At 40.9% G+C, this 17987-nt stretch overlaps 1 protein-coding gene and 1 pseudogene across 3 annotated transcripts; both read right to left on the bottom strand.

Moving 5' to 3' along the window:
- Positions 1-7742: 7742 nt before the first annotated feature.
- Positions 7743-13539, bottom strand: LOC115748912 (endoplasmin homolog). 3 transcript variants are annotated; one of them, XM_030685565.2, is made up of 15 exons: positions 13380-13539; positions 12887-13007; positions 12629-12782; positions 12462-12542; positions 12201-12312; positions 11990-12116; positions 11768-11906; positions 11024-11141; positions 10674-10879; positions 10360-10578; positions 10091-10253; positions 9706-9850; positions 9455-9605; positions 8887-9291; positions 7743-8216 (listed from the first exon to the last, which is right to left on the bottom strand). In XM_030685565.2, exons 1-15 carry the CDS (start codon positions 13444-13446, stop codon positions 7950-7952), a joined length of 2475 nt encoding a protein of 824 aa, XP_030541425.1. In that variant the 5' UTR covers positions 13447-13539; the 3' UTR covers positions 7743-7949. The 3 variants fall into 3 exon arrangements, with proteins under 3 accessions (XP_030541425.1, XP_030541424.1, XP_030541427.1); XM_030685564.2 differs by having other exon boundaries at positions 10091-10256; positions 10363-10578; XM_030685567.2 differs by having other exon boundaries at positions 10091-10256; positions 10363-10578; positions 11042-11141.
- A 785-nt stretch (positions 13540-14324) lies between these two features.
- Positions 14325-17782, bottom strand: LOC115748952 (annotated as a pseudogene).
- Between the last annotated feature and the right edge of the window lie 205 nt (positions 17783-17987).

Raw genomic sequence — 17987 nt, 5'->3', positions numbered from 1 at the left:
TGGCCACGGCCTAAAGAACCCCACTTTGCCGTAATTGCAAGCCTCGTGTCACTTCCTTTTTCATCCCAAAGAACAATCTTAAAAAAAAAAAAATTAATTTCAATGAGTGAACGAGTTTGAACTCTGATCTATTTGCGAGCCACTTGGCGTGAAACGACGACCATAAGTGGAAGGAGACACTGATGCAAAACTATCAAACGGGCAAAGAATTGGATGGATCTAATCTTTGGAGAATCGAATCTGTCTTACTTGTTTGGGAGGTGGGTGGCTTCGTCTAATTCTGTTGGATGGTGGTAGCCCAAAGCTTTGAAAGGAAAGGGTTCAGTGATACCTTCTATTAACAATGTGACAATGGAAGACACAAGATTCTCCGAAGCGTCGAAAGCCTCGATTCTTCCTCCTTCCTTTTCGATTTCTAGGCCCTCTAGTGTCGTCTTCAGTATCAGGCAAAAGCAGGGACAACAACTAGACTTGGAGGGCATGAGCTACACAACTTCCTAGTCCTCGAACAAGATTCTATAGACGTGATGGATGGAGAGAGACTTGCAACTTCGTGCGCTTGGACGACAGCCAAAGGACGTGGTTTTAGCCGCAAGTGGCTCATTGGCCATGGTGTACTCCAGTGCTAGATGTCATAGCAAATGAACCCATGAGCTCCCAAGCTCCCGATTGGACGTTAATGACCTGCCTCTGGAATATTTCATAAAGCATACTTGCCAAGGTCTCAATGTTTAAAGCACTAATCTCAAAACATCACCAACAAAGTTAAAAAAAGGCTTCGAAAATCACAAAGCTCTCTCTCCCTTTGTTCGTTTGTTCCGTCAACCCCTAGTCTTTTAACTGGGCAATTTTCCAAAATATGGTAAAAAAAAATTACTGATTTATGTGACTATTAAAAATATTTACTAATTTAGGGGAAGCTCGTCGGTGTAGGAGGCGCACATACGGATGTGCACCTGCTAAAGAGGAGCACAGATCGTGCGTCTCTGAGGCGCACCCCGTGCACCGTTATCGGGCGTACGGGCTCTACGCCCGTATCACATGCGAGACCGAGCGTAGAGCAATGCGCCTTTATTAGGCGCCTTTGCCAAAGAGGCGCACAGCCTTTGTTTACCTATATCGGGGCACTTCTCTCTCATTTTCTCTCCTCATTTCTCTTTGTCAATCAGCGAGTCTCTCTTCTTTTCCCTCTTCTCATTTCCCTCTACCAACCTTGACTCTCTCTTTGATCCTCTTTCTATTTGGTCGGCCAGCCTCCATAGCCACTCCACCCAAGCTCCCGCCACCGCTCCACCACGGTGCCGTGCCGCCCCTCCGTTCGACCGCCTGAGTCAACCGCCGACCCGCCATCCATCCTCGTCGTCGCCACCCGGTCCTCCGCCGACCCATCGCTCGAGGACCCTCGTGCGCCGCAAGCCCCTTGCGGCCGCTACGCCCGTGTCATTGTCATCGTCCGAGTCGTTGCCGAGTGTTGTCGCCGCCGCCGCCTTGTGCCATCGCCTCCGACTGTCATTAGTTTGTGAGGTAATCTTAATATTTGATTATGTCATTAATTGCACTTATGGTTAGTTTAATTAGTGTTAATCGTGGGTTAGATTAGTTTAGTTCAATGACGGTTTAGTTTAGTTAACCGTAGTCAGGTTAGATTAGTGACTATTGTTAGGTTAGTTGACCGCGATTTGTTTAAGTCAACCATGGTTAGTTAAAGTAACCGTAGTTACTTTTCGTTAACCGTAGTTACCTTTAATTAACTCTAGTTACTCTAATTAATCGTAGTCGGTTTAATTACCTAAAGTCGATTGACTGAATATTGATGTGCTAATTAACCGGAGTCGGGTTAATTAATTAATTATAATTAGTTAAATTAACTATAGTCAAGTAGTTTAATTGAGATGAATTGAGTGATTGTAGTCGGGTTAATTAAGGTGCATTTAATTAATTATTATTGGGTTAACTAATCACAGTTAGATTAATTAACTATGATCGGAATAATCACTTGCGACCGAATTAGAGAGTTGATTAAGTAAGGTGCATTCATTTATTTTTTTGTTAATGTTTTGGTAATATTTAAATTATTTATAGGTTGTTATCAATAAAATGTTTATCAATTTTGAAATGAAAAAATAATTTGTAATTTCTTTATTTAGCGGAATGTTGTCTAGATCTTTTGTGATTGTGTACCGAGGAGGTAGAATAGTATAAAATGAATATGGACATGATTACGCAGGTGGACAAACTAGTATGTTTGAGTTTGGAAGAATATCCACATTTAATGAGTTACATGCTACGATTGAGCGTATATTGAATCTACCAGAGAACTAGTGTATTTGTAGTTTAATGTATAGACAACCGATTTTAACACCTGGGAGTATTAGATATGACATTGTGGAGGTGGATAATGATGCTAAGATAATTTTGGAGTTTGCACTTCAAGATGGTTCTATGGGGTTTTTACGGTTTTATGCAATAGTAGATGAACAACAAGTGATAAATGCTTTAGCCGAGGGAGATTCGAATGTTGATGAAGATAGTATTAGTCCGGATAATCGATGCGTGAAGTATGATGATGACGATGACAATGACGATGATGATGATGATGATGATGGTGGTGGTGGTGTTGATGACAGTGATAAAGAAGATGACTTATGCCTCGATAGTGATGATGAAAGCAATAATGGTGATGGTAGTTATATGGTAGATGGGGGTCATGGAGGTAACAATATAGATGCTTACTACAACACTCATTACAGTAATCCTATTTTGTCATTGGTACATCCACTGCCCTATTCAGAGATTGACTTTGATATGATGGAAGTAGATACAAGAGCTAAGCTAGACCGTAATATGTTTGATCCATCGAAAGAATTTGATGTTGGAATATTATTTCCATCGCGGGAAGTGGTGCAGTTGACTACAAAAGAGTATTCACCGAGAAAAAATCATAAGTTTCACAGTGATGAGATAAGGAAGGAAACTTATGCGATAAAGTATAGTAATCCAAATGGACAATGTGGTTGAAGGCTCCATGCAACTAATAAAGCGGGTACCATGTTTTGAAAAATAACTAAGTATAATAGGTCACATACATGTAGCAATCCTGAAATGTCAAGGAATCACCGGCAACTTGATAAGAAGTACCTCTGTAATCGTATAGAAGCAATGATTGCCCCCCAATCAGATATCAAAATCAAGCCACTAATGGCCGAGATTAAAAACAAGCTAGACTTTGAACCTATTTATCGTAAAACTTGGGGAACTAAACAAATGGCGATTACTAAAATTTTTGGAGGATGGGATGAGTCGTATGGTAAGTTAAGCAAGTTTGAACCTATTTAAATGCTGAAGGGAAAAAACTTGTTCAAATGGTAGGTAAATTTTGAAATTTTTGGAAAATTGGTAGCACATTTGGTTGTTTATTGTGTAACAATTACTTATTATTTTCTTAATGTGCAGCTTGCGAGAATTAACAGTGGAAGTTCAAGTCCATCAAAAACAGAATTAGGGCGTGGGATTCAACCACGGCTAAATGGTTTGGCTGAATTCCAAGGAAGAAATGGACGGATGCTTATGATGTTGACGGAAGGAAATATGAATAGATGACAACGAATCTAATTGAATATGGTAATGGGATGCTGAAGGGTTTTCGTGCTCTGCCAATAACATCTACGGTGGAGAAGATATTTTATTAGTTGGTTCATTATTTTGATACCAAAAGAACGACATTTATGAGGCAAAAGGAACTGGGATGGGGCTATACTCAATTTGGGGGTGAAACACTCGAGCAAAACAGTCAAACCGCAAATGGGCATAATGTGGTACGGTTCGACTCTAATAGAAAGATTTTTGAAGTGAAAATTGGATATAATAGAGCAACTGGATCCGGGGACCAAAAGCACAGTTCACTAAAACCTGCAAACATGCTTATGTGAAAAATTTCAAGAGTTGAAAATGCCATGTTCCCACGTAATTGCAGCATGTCAAAAATATGTTTATGATTATCATGTGTTTGTAGATGACTTCTATACGTTGGATAAAACACTTCAATACTATCAATACATGTTTTATTTATTGGGTTTGGGCATTCTACTTATTGGCATGAACCTAACGAGCTGCCATTAATGCTAGACCCAAACCATATTAGGAAGAAAGAAAGACCCCGTGCATCACGAATACTTAATGAGATGGACTGGAGTACGCCGAGCAATAGCACTTCGCGTAACTATTACAGAATCTGTGAAAAACATGGCACAATAGGTAAACTTGTGTATATAGATCTTGCTAGGAATAAAACATTATTGTGGTTTATTATGTTGACATTAAATGTAATATATATGATTTCTATAACAGTTCCTCGGTTTATATATATGAATTATTAAACTTCTGCTTTGTATTTACTTGTTGTCGTAGTATGTGAACATTGAATATAATACATCCGATTTCCATAACAGTTTCTCAATTTATATATATGAATTATGCGATTTAGATATCTGATTTTTGTAATATTACAATATCATAATTGTGCAAGATTTATCTAGATGTATTGTTTCTAGTTGTAGACATGGAACAAAGTAATTACATCAAGTCGGGACCAAGGATAATTAATTACTTATACAGTAGGCCCGACATAAATCACGCATCGTATGGGACGCCGAGGTAATTAAGAAATTTAGCAGTTGATCTGTCATTTGTATGTTTTGTATCAAAATAAAAGTGACACTAACGTTTAATGTAACATTTCATAGATAGACCAAAATCAAGTTCTTGCATGTAGGCGAGGTGGATCGACGCTACAAATACATGAACTTGATAATCGGATAATACCATATCTTAGAGTTTCGGGATTTTATGGAGTTTATTCAATGGGATTTTGGGTACTTGATTGTCATTTAATTATAACTTTGGTCGAGAGGTGGATACCCGAGACTTATACCTTCCATATGCCTGAAGGTGAGTGTATGATCACACCGCAGAATATCGCAGTTCTTACAAGACTTCCCATTGAAGAAGATGCAGTTACTAGCCCCACTACTATGGATTGGGGCGCTCTTTGTGAGGATTTACTTGATGGTCACCCACCCTAGTTACATGGTTCAGTAGCTCGATTAGCCTGGTTGAGAGAACGTTTTGGTGTAATTTCTGACGATACCAATGAGGTTACCATACAACAGCATGCTAGGATATTCATTCTACGGTTGCTTGAAGGATGTATCTTTTCGGACAAATCTGCTGTTAGAGTTAGTTTGATTTTTCTTTCACTACCGGAGGACCTCGACCATCATACTAGATACGGTTGGAGTTCGGCAGCACTTAGGGAGTTATGTAATGCGACCGATTCATCAGCTCACCAAATCGGTGGTGCACTACATTTATTGCAAATTTGGGCGTAGAATCGCTTCGGTTGTGTCTCTCCGGCCATCACAAACCGTAACCCTTTACCAAATGCACATCTTGGTAATTGGTATGTGATTTATTCTTTTTTCAATTCTTAGATCATAATTTTTTTTCAATGCCCATAATATATTTAACCGTTCTTGTTTTTTGTTTATGCAGCTAAAGTCAAGCTCGATAGATAACTAAAGTCCCCACACATACTTTGCCACATCTGCGCTATTAATTTGATAGAATGGTATCTGCAGATGTAAGTAATGATATCAACCGATGAGTTCAATGTAATGTTACATTGTAAATTAATTCTTTTTGTAATTTGTTCGTTTAATTTGATGTGTTTTAATACAATAACAGATTACCTAAGAGCCCTAGACCGATCCCTTTCTCCAAACTCTACCAAATTACTGCTTGTAGGGACAATACATTTGGAGGGCTCGTGTCCCACTCATCCGTTTCCACATCGTTGAGTGGCATTATCCAAATCAAGTATTTCGACAGTTTGGTATGCAGCGGTCAATACCTAATCCTCCTCATGATCCAAAAGCCTTTCATGATACTGATTTAAGGCAATTTGAAAAGAATTGGGTCCATTTCCACAGACGGTGGATTGATATATGGGACGATCATCATAACTATATCATCCCTGGTATTCCTACAACAAAGTCACTTCACTATCATTCAGAATATATGGAGTGGTACAGTAGACACACAATAAGATGAATTTCTTACAAGGGATGTGCAATGGGTGCAGCGGTTTGTAACATTTTTAATTTACTTCATTAATTTTTCTAGTAACATAAATTATTGGCATTTGACAACTTCTATTGACTTTGATTTCATAAACAAGGTGATAGCATGGAACAAATCCTATAATTAAGTTCTGTTACATCTCGCAAGAACATGCGGGCTGTAGCGAGAATAATTATGGCAATGTTACTCATGTACGATGAGGAGAGAAGGATTACAATAATGACATCACCTCAACCAGCGCCTACAGCAACATCCATTGGGCCGCATGAGAATGACTCATCCGAGACGGCTCGGTTAACCTAGAGGACCACTCGAGCTCATCTAGCTAATAATGTCGTCCCCTACTCCGTGGCTTATCATATACAATCACATTTTACGGTCCCCAATAGTTCGACAAATTTCACTCTAGGGTTTGGCCGGTTGCCAGCCCAATTTTATGAGGGATCCGTTTTTGGCTTCCTTAACAATCGACAGTCCCAAATTCTCGCTCCAAATATTTTCTCTACTCAAGGAGTGTTTGATGATTCACAGAGCTCCTATGGACAAGATATGTTATCGGATTTCTCTCTTTTTTACCCAAGTCCTTCTACGGTAGGATACCTACCGTCTCAGCATGGATTATTTTCCCATTTTGATGATGCTTTCATATCACAACCACGCTTCCCATCATAGGATATGCCCTCGTCATTTATACTTCCCGCTCATCCGGAACGTCCTCGTCCTCGGTACAATACTAGACCTATCGAACGATGAAGACAACTCGATTGTGGAACAAGAGACCACGTAGGAGGACGGCATCATCATCAGTGATACTTTTGGGTTGTGAATTGTTATCTATTATTACACTGTTTACTTGCCGAATTTTTTTCAGTTCATGAATTACTATCTACTATTGCATTTTCTTTTAATATGAATATTTCATCTTTATGTATCTTACCAATTTATTTTATGAATTTTGTTTTGTATTTTTTTAGCAATTTTATCTATATCTATTAATTATTCACCTACTAAACAAATTAATTATATAAATATTAAATAATTTATTAATTATATGTCTTAATAAATTTTTAAATTAATTGTTAATAATTACATTATAAAAATAAAATTTAAAAGGATGTTATTTAATATATAAAAAAGTTAAAAAACATCAAATGTGCGGCACCAAAATAAATAAATAAAAAAAAAAGTTGAATGTGCGTTACCTTGAGTCGCACATGGGGGCTGCGAGCCTCTAAGAGAGGCGCACTTGCCCTAAACAGGTAAATATTTTTAAAATTCACATAAATTGGTATTTTTTTTTTAAACCATACTTTGGCAAAAAGGCCCCTTTTAACTGCAGTAAGTACCCACAACCTGGAAACTCTCTTTCATAAACTGATCCATGCCGTTTCCAGATGGTGTCACTTCATATTTTCATTTCACGAACCCGTCGGCAGATTGCTTTATCTAAAGAAGGTTAAAATGATCAGGCAGAGATTACCAAAACAAAAAATAGACATGCATTCAGGCAGCCGCCAGCCATCATTAGGAAGCACAAGCATCATCTTTACGATCCAAAAAAAGGCCTCATCTTGAGCGTTACTTGCGAAGGTGAAGAAGGCTAGTGAAGAAAAACATTCCTGACAAACTTAAACAATACAGTTATCCTACAACTCACATGGTTAACCCTCTCTTCCTGGACATTCAGAACCCAGAGAATGTAAATGCAGTGACTTCAGATTTCAGGTTACTCGCTAGAGAAACCTTCTTTGTTTTTTTTATCTAAGGAAAGATCCTGCCAAAAAGAAAATCCCCGAAATCACCATAGGAATTTACAACTCGTCCTTGGCTTCGGTAGTTTCAGCATCTTCAGTAGCATCAGGCTTGTCCTTGGGAGGAGCTGAGGCTTCCTCGGACTCGGTCTCAGCTTCTTCAGCATCATCTTCCTCTTCAACAGCAGCATCCGGACTAATATTTAGGCCAGATTTGACGGAATCATATATCCGTGAAGCAAAATCCTTTGGGTCGCTGAGCATGAAACCACTCTCCATGAGTGCTGTTTGGTACATGAGCTGGGCTGTGTTCTTTACGCTCTCATCCTGTAGAGCAAGCAGACCATCAATTAAGACGACCACTAAGAAATCCAACCAGAACTCAATCAAAGGCTGTCTCACTATAAGTTTCCAAATCATATCAAACAAGACATAAGAATAAGTGGGAAACAAAGGGTATACAAAGGTTGATTGCACAGGGAAAAATGCATCCATAAAACTGCTGACGTCTTCAGCCTTTTAGAAACAATAAGCACAATGAGTCCAGCCTGGCCAAGCCAAACAAAACATCTACAAAAGCGCGAATTTGCTTTAACTGGCCCCACGTTCCTCAAGGAACATATACTTACCAGCTATTTTACTAGCTCAGCCCCCAACAATGTTACCACCAGTCGTAACTAACAAAATTTGCAAAAAGCCAAAAACACAGACCAAACCTACTTTTGGCACTTTCATATGGAAAAGATTTTTTTGAAAGAACTTTGCGAGATAAAGAACCTTCAAAGTTGTGTAAAAAAAATGAGATCTTATGCGTTTAATTAATAACACTCCCACACTCTAAAACATTATTTGACCTTCACAAGGGAAAATTCAGGAAAATAAATTACAATATCTTCAAAGAGGAACAGTTATCCATTTTATTTCAAGGTTGTGCATGTTAGTTCAGCTAACAATAGAGAGATTACTAGTTACAATATACATGAAAAACAATACGTACCTCAGGGTCCTTCACCACCCTTTCTCGAAGCTCCTTGATGATTGGGTGTCTTGGATTAATCTCAAGCACCCTCTTTCCACGCATGTATGCCTGCTTGCTAGCATCTGATAGGGTCTGTGACTGCATGATCCTTTCCATATTTGCACTCCATCCATATTTTGAAGTCACCACCACACAAGGAGTGTTATCCAAACGATTGCTTATCTTCACATCATCAATATTGTCACTGGCAAGAGCACTCTTCCACCATTTGGTCAGCTCCTTGTAAGACTCCTTGAGGTCCTTATCTTTCGAGTCTTTTCCAAGTTTCAAACCCTCCTTGGACACATTCTGGAATTTCTTATCTTCATAATCCATTAGGTATTGCATCAGGTACTCATCCACTGGATCAGTGAATAAAATAACCTGCAAAGTCAAGGTACAGACAACCATCAGCATCAAAATTCACGACCGCAATATGAGAAAAGATTAACAAAGTATCGTAAGTGTAATTAACTTGTTACAATCTTGCATCTAATGTAAAAAGAAAAAAACAAAAATGCACAACAAAGAAAAGGAAAATATAAACCTCATAATTTTTCTTCTTGAGTCTCTCAAGGAATGGCGACTTCTCTAGCTGTTCCTTGCTGTTTCCTGTTATATAAAAGATATCCTTCTGGCCAGATTTCATTCTTGAGATGTACTGGTCCAGTGAAGTTAATTGACCATCGGACTTGGTACTGCACAAATAATGGGAAACAAAAATTAAGTCATTAGCCCAATATAAGTCGGTCATTCCATGCTGTGTTTAAGAATGCAGGGGAAAGTGTTTCATCATACCTCTCAAATCTGAGGAGCTTAGCCAACCGGTTTCTGTTAGTGGCATCTTCAATTATACCGAGTTTAATGGACTTGCCAAACTCATTCCAGAATTTTGCGTATTGACCTTTCTTCTCATCATCTTCATCACCAGATTTTTCAGTATCTGCTCCCAACAGTGAAAAGTCATTAAGCAGGCAGTAGAAAAAGAATTGGAAAGATCATCAAACTGTTCTAATGAACAAAACACTGCCTCTGACTCCCAATGAAGTTATCACGACTTAACAAAGCAATCCCCTGAGAAATCTAGGAATGCTTCAGAGAGGAGAAGTAAACGCATAATGTCATGATATTTTCATCTAGAGAGGAGAGGTTACTTCGAGATGAGAGACGGTGCCACTCGTACCTTTCTTGTCTTTGTTGTTAGCATCCTCCGGGTCCTCCTCAGCAATCTTACGGATCATATCAAGTGCCTTCCTGATAAGTTTCTTCTTAATTGTCTTCAAGCTGCTGTGTTGTTGAAGCATTTCCCTCGACACATTCAGGGGCAATGTGTCAGAATCAACAAGACCCTGAGAAACAAACACTTCTTTGAGGAACACAATCTAGAAACCAATATTAGAAAACCACGTTTCTCACTACGGATAAAAGAGCTAGAACCGAACACAATCCGGTTACCTTCAAAAAGTTCAGATACTTGGGCAAAAGCTCGTCAAATTCATCAGAAATGAATACCCGTCGAACATATAGCTTCAAGTTCGATTTGTTGGAATTATAATAACTTTCATACAAATCATGAGGCGCCTTAGGCGGCACAAAGAGAACTGCCTTGAACTCAACATCACCTTCAGCAGTAAAGTGACTCCATGCTAAAGGTTTCTCATCACTGAAATCCTGTCGGGAGATGAACAATTGATGATGAGCGAGGACAGTTAAAACTGGAAGAACATGACGATGAGTCATCCCTAGACGCAGGAATAGTCATTTACCTTCGCTAGAGAGTGATAGAACTTCGTGTATTCCTCCTCAGTCACCTCCTTTGGATTTCTCAGCCATATAGCCTTCACATCATTCAAAAGTTCCCATTCATAAGTAGTTTCAGTCACCTTCTTAGTCTTTGGCTTTTTCTCCGCATCCTCATCGTCAGTTTTCTCAGCATCTTCATCCCCTTCTTCCTCAGAAGAGCTTTTTTCCGCTGTTTTTATTGATCAGGATGGAAAGTACATAAGTGCACAAGCAATAGCAATCTCGACACACATTGACATGTTTACCACTAGATCTAGTACAAAAGAATATGTTAAAATTTAAAATATAGTGAAAGGCTTTCCAAGATACGCACAAGATTCCTCTTCCTCACTTGACTCATCCTCATCTGCAGGAACTTCCACATCGACCTCTTTGCTTGCCCACAAATAGATGGGAAAACTAATAAATTCCGAGTACTTCTTCACTAAATCCTGCAAAAGACAACAGGTGCCAGATGTTACCAAACCATTGTGACATCAGTGGGAAATCCCCAATGCAAAATTGAACACCGCTATTGGCAAGGTTAAGATACTACAAAATTTCATGAGAAATCGGTGCTGAGAACTCAGTCAGAACTACAGCGTCAAGATAAGAACTGCATAGTGTATGATAGCATAATAATCCACGAGGTTTTTTGGTTCTGCACTGACTTCATGATTCTGAAGTTCAGAACTGTGCTTAAGGATAGACAGTAACGACAAATAAGCTCAGACTGCCTTTGCAGATAAGAGAACCTCAGTGAAGGAACATTTACAACAAGAGAAAGAAGACAAAGGCATTACTGGCATTAAAAAAAAAGGCAAAGTGCAAAACAAATAAAAAAAATTAGTATAATTCACAAACACATCCTTGAATGCAGCTTGTTCAGAAGAAAATGTGCGTATCTAGTTCCAATCCAATAAGTTAATGTGCGTATCTAGTTCCAGTCCAATAAGTTATCAGTGCTGATTATTTAGAGAAGGATAAATGAGGCAAGGGTTGCAAAATATCCCAAAGCCTACAGTCCCTAAGAACAAATGGAACCTAGTTGTGACCATGCCGTGAATTAGAAATGCACCTTCAATTTGCTCTCTTCCAAGTATTCCGCAGCTTCCTCTCTTAGATGCAGTTTAATCTCAGTTCCACGTCCTAGCGGCTCATTCCACGTGTCTTCAGAAATTGCAAATGCCCCATCAGCCTTTGATTCCCAAACATACCTGAAATCCAGGTAATAAGATAGCTACAGTTAAGACAACTGAAGGCAGAAAATTTGATAATCCCAATAATGCAACCATCTTACTGTTTGTCATCATTATGTTTGCTGATGACTTCGACATAGTCAGCAACAAGGTACACGGAATAAAAACCAACTCCAAATTGACCAATAAGGTTGAGATCTCCACTTGTCTGCATCTTCTCCACAAATGCTGCATGAAACATTAAAATTGAATGGATAGGAGTTCGTTTAAGTAATTCAAGAAACCATCATGAGCTTGGAAATATTGAGGCACCTGAAGTTCCAGACTTTGCAATTGTTCCCAAATGCTTGATCAGATCCTCTTTTGTCATCCCGATACCTCTGTCGCGGATGGAGAGAATCTTATTTTCTTTGTCTAATTTAATCTACAGATATAAACAACCCACCAGGTCAGTAACTAATCAACCACCGTGTTAAATACAGTTTGAAATTATGAATTGACTAGAAGAGCTAAGCAATGAGTTTGAAACCAACCGGAGCACAAAAACCGATTGGGAAAAGGTTTCAAACCAACCTGGATCTCAAGCTTAGCATTATCACCCTCTCCCAATATCTCCTTGTCTGTTAGGGAAAGGAATCGTATTTTGTCCAGTGCCTGAATCAACAGGATCATACTTCAGCCTTTTTCCAAAGATAGAAAGGCTGGAAATATTGCAAACCAATGAAAGAAGATAAGCTTACATCAGAAGCATTAGAGATAATTTCCCTAAGGAAAATGTCCTTGTTGCTGTAGAGCGAGTTGATAATGATGTCCATGAGCCGAGAAACCTCAGCTTGGAACTCAAACTTTTCTGCATTGCTGCGGAGCGACCTCTTTGACATTGACTCCGCTTCCCTGGACCAACATCAAACCTCCAAACTCTCAATACACACCCAAGAAGACTTAAATCCTTACAGCGAAACTAAGTGGAAAGAAGAGCAAGTTTAGCGCTGAACGACCTTTTGGCGACATCAGAATCGGTGGACAGACCGTTTGGAACTGCACCGAGCTTCTCCTCGACCTTTGGGGGATCGACCAACTCATCCGCTTCACCCTCCGCATTTGCGCCCAGCTTCCTTCCTAAGCCACGACAGATCCGACCATCAGCAATACTTTACGTCTCAAAGATGCACGACTACATACACCGCACGATCTCGAAGCACGCGCCTCACTCCCATCGATCATTTGAAAAAGGAAAAAAAAAAAACAAATCTCCCCCGACTCAATCTCCAGCTACAGTAAGCTAACTAATCAACCGATCCCTCCTTCCTTGCGATTGCGCAAAAGTTCATCCAAGACAAATACGAGGATCTAGAAACTAAAGATTACGCCGAAATCCTCACAGAGAAGGCACCGATCTAAATGCCATTGCCTCGACAGAGTACAGAGAGCCCGCAGCTAAGGAAACGAAGCTTCTAGAGACGAGCAAAGACCTCAGCCTTAGGGTTTTACCTTGATCCGGAAGCGCGCAAAGGAGGAACAGAACCAACAGCACGGACGGGATCGTCCACTTCCTCATCGCGATTCTCTCCGAACAGCCTCTGCTTCGAGTTCGAGTTCACTCCCGGGTCGATGATTAGAGCTTCCCTAACCTTCCTCTCATTTATTTAGAGCCTTGTGGAGGAAGACGAAAACCTGGCCCCCTCCTCACGCGACTCCCGAGCCTACGAAGCCAGGTTGCTCCGATTGGCTGGATTCGTCCAGCGCGGAAGATCCGACGGACCAGAGTTCTCGGGCTGGGACGTGGCGGAAGGGTATTGGCTGATTGATTCATCCTTGACGTGGAGAAAATGGGGCTTTGTGGGGGAAGGGCCCCACGGGAAGACTTGGAAAGTCAAAGTCCCCGATCGTCTCTTGACCGATCTGATTGGCTATCGATGCCAGAGTGGCGGGATCAACGGCCCTGATGTAATTGGCGAACGTGGATGAGGCGAGTTTCTGGATAGTTCTTCCGGGGCGTTTGTCTACGGGGTTGAGCGTACCCAAACCCGGGATGGTTAGCGATATATATTTTACGATTTAACTTGAGAAACACGATGGAGTCAGTCCCAAATTAGAAATAAATGTGTTATACATAAAATATAGTACTCATTAGTTATTAATCATTTCTTTTTATCGTATCCAAATTTCTAGTCAAGATAGGATAAGAAATCAAATCCGGTGATTTCATATCATATCCTATCCACTATTTGGAGAACTACTAATTTATCGGGCGAACATTTTCATATCATATCATATCCATTATTTAGCAAAAATTGTATATAAAAAAAAGGACATATGAATAAAACTCCAAACTAGACAAGAAAAAAATATGATTCTAATAAATAACAAAAAGAACATTGTTTGATGTTGCTCATAGCAAATGGACTCATAGCTCCAACTCAATTTCTTATGCCAATGGTCTCGCTCCGTGATGTAATTGGTGCGGCATAAGTTACTCTTAAACTCGAATGCTCAATTTCTCAGGATATGCCGACGATCTTTCCAAGCAACCAAAGCACCAGGGAGAGAGCTCAATGCCAAATATGGCGTGCAGAGTACTCCTGTCTAACGTGAATCCATACACTGTTATCCCTGCCCGGTTGTTCTCCTAGTATGTCACTGCCATTAGGAAAGGAACTCGGCCAGCAAAACAAATATCCTGCGATCTACCAAAAGCATGAATTCTAACGTGAGATGACTATGAGTGGCAATGGGGACATGATGGTTCCACGATACCTTCACTTCTGTAGCTGCCGACTACGTACATGAGCAAAACCATACAGCGATCATGAATGTCAAAGATCTCTTCGCAGCAAAATCTACGTTCATTCGACAATCAAGCTCAACCTCAACATGAGTGGAAGGTGAATTCTAGCTCCCCCTATCAGGATGCCAAGGGCTACCAAGCAATCAGCTACTAGAGAAGGTTAGTAAGTGGATGATAAGCCTTTCCGCACATGTATTTGCCTCCACCCATAGTTATTAGCGTCATTTTGGTACAACTCGCCAAAATTATTTCTAGGACAAGACACGCTTCCATTCATGTTAAGGTTAAGCAAATCATTCTTCGAATTAAGGTAAAGGGTTAAAGGGCTTGCCAAGGGCTTGTCTTTTCTGGTATGTTTGTACTATAAGCATACGCTGGGATCAACTTGTTATTGTCCAAGTCATCTTCCTCATCACCAGCATCGTCACTATCTGATCCTGTCCAGCTTACAGGAAAGACTTTGCCAGGGGCAGCCTGAGCCACGGGTACCGTGTCTCACCGTCATTCGTCTCAAACTAATCATCGAGTGTTGCGCACACATGCCACTTTGCGGCCAAGGCACGTCACGGACTGTTGTAATCTTGGTTGCACTGCACTAGAAGACAAAGAGCCCACCAACCGGAGTCATAGAGCAAAGCTGTACAGTTACAAATGTTACCCCCACCTGGTACGCTGTTAATGCTGGAGAGTACTGAAAGAAAGGTGCCAGTGCACAAACGTATTTCATCATGTCACAAATTCATGATTTCTGGATTGGCATGAAAATCTGCAAATTCATTTCAGAATTAGAGTTCCTCATGGGCAAGAAAGATGCAAATATGTTTGTGAAGCCCCCTTTCTCAATGTTTAGAGAGCTAGAGGAACTTACGGCCAATTCTCCTGCTCCGAAAATGTTTAACATCTGCAGTGGACTTGGTAGCGACAAGCAGAGAGGCAATTAAACTGGCTTCCAGTGACCAAAACTAGAGCCCACAATATGAACGCACGGCATCTATGGCATATGATCCGAAGGTGTCTCTGTCTCCGGATCCTTAGATGCTCAGATAGGACCGTGGCCGCTTCTGAGTCTACATGAATTACCTGTGCAAAGTCTTGCAGTCACAAGATCTGGAGATAGCAGATCAGACGGAAGAGTACACGCACCAAGGAAATCCCTGAGAAGAGCTCCATGATGCGAGCGATGGTTTCGCTCAGCTAAACATTCCCCAAGAAGGGTATTTGAGAGGCTCCTGAGGCATACCACCATATCTTAGAAGCACTCTCAGCTGGAAAGCAAGGGATGACGAATATGGAGAGGATTTTCAGCAATCTCTGCATAAATGATGACATGTTTGTACAAACATGTAAGGTAAGACAATATAGCTAGCAAAAATCTAGCATGTCATAACAGTAGCTAGCAAAACCTACCACATGACAAATAGCAATCTTTCTTAGACACTTTTCCTCCTATTTGTTCAAGAGAAAAGGCCTAAAAGTATCATCCTTACTCCAGCGGTCATGACAATTCATGTCAAGCAAGTGATGGTCCATGTTTCTATGATGAGGTGAGGTCAACCTAATGCTAATACTCATGACACAATCATCAGATAGACACAATCATCGGTTGAGCTTCGAAATCACAGAAACTAGACAGTCAATCAAGTGCAGCCAATTATAATTGTAAACTTGACAATCCTGCAAGCCTGATATTCTCTCTCCTATCGCATTTTATGGGATCCAACACCATATCACTGTGTTCTCTTCATATTTTTGAACTCCATGCAGAGAAGACTGCAGTTTTTGTGAGTCGAACCTAAAATAAGTTATACTCTTCATTCGTCCCTGCTTGATCAGATGACTTGACATCAACGAATTTCCTATTTAAGAATAAAAAATGATCTGCACGTCAATTATAGCACCTCAATTGGTGGCACCACATGCTTCTGATATGAATCTAAGACTTAGAAAACGGTGGTGTTATAAACGCTTGCTCCACAGATTGCTGGAGACGGGAAGAGTTTTAACCTTCTCAGGGGAGAGCTGCCATGGATATTTTGTTCACCTTCAATCATGTATGAGAAGTACGAGATCCCGGTATTATACGTTCACTTATTTGGTTAACAATTCATCCAAGAATATGGACTGTTGGACCGTGCGGGCTGCGTGCAGATTCCCTAACCTAGTGATTTAGTTGCAGCTCAATTGAGCCATCAAGCTCGTGCAAGAATCAGATCAGATGACACCACACACGGAAAGTCCCTAAGCGCCAACATGGTGTCGAGCTGTTTTTTTGCTATGTGATCAGCTTGATCTAATAGAAAGAATCTATCGGTAACTCCTCGGTTGCCAGTAGATAACGGGATCTCTTTGCTATCATCGCTTGTAACATCTATCCCTCTCTCGGTGATGGATCCCTGTGCCCCACCAATACTGCAGTGCTACACTAGTCCAAGTTCAGACCAAACAACTTTACAGTCACAAACTGAAGCCCGTTGATTCGAATAAAGAAAAGCACTCGGGAACCCATCGCATTGGCCCAGAACCTTCTGATGCTCGTTACCTGTTCATTAGCTAGCAGCACGTGCCAGAAGGTACGAGCGTTGGAAAACCGATGAAAATTCATCATATTTACGTTCAAAAGTTAGAGCGAACCCTCTGCTCAATTATGAATTGGAAATTGAATTGGGTCGAGGTAAGAATCGCAATCTAATGTAACACAAACCAGAAGATCGTCATTACCGTCGCAGACACAGAAATCATGAAGAAGAGAGAGATAGAGAGAACGTACATTGAGCTGCTCGGCGTAGCCCTTCCTCACCGTCTCGCTCTCGTCCCCAAGCTTTCTGCTGAGGGACAGCTGGACGACGCCGTCGAAGGGCCTGTTGTGCTTGCTGTCGCAGCTGGAGCAGGCGAGCAGGAAGTGGGAGACGATCGGGACGACGATCATCGCGAAGACGAAGACCATGGACCAGGAGAGGCAGGCCGTCCCCGCGTTCGACTGGTACACGCACATCCACCGGAGGTAGGACCGGAAGCTCTGCAGCTCGTCCTGCGCATGCGAGGCGCACCGCACGAATATGACGCTCCTGTGGCTGTTGCTGATCAGAGCCTCTCTGTGGTCTGCCATGGCGGATGGTGACGGGTGAAGAGGGAGACTCTCCGAGGAAGTGGGGGCGACAGTAGAAAGTGCAAATTCGGGGTCTCTGTTTTTGAACGACGTTCAGTATTATACATGCGGTGGGCCAGAAGCGTCGCATCACGGACTCTCTCTCTCTCTCTCTCTTTTATGAGATATTTAAATAATATAAAGGTTTTAACCCATGCATACTTAA

This window comes from Rhodamnia argentea, chromosome 2, assembly GCF_020921035.1.
Source record: "Rhodamnia argentea isolate NSW1041297 chromosome 2, ASM2092103v1, whole genome shotgun sequence".
NCBI classification, from domain to species: Eukaryota; Viridiplantae; Streptophyta; class Magnoliopsida; order Myrtales; family Myrtaceae; genus Rhodamnia; species Rhodamnia argentea.
This window is presented reverse-complemented; position numbering and strand designations above follow the sequence as displayed.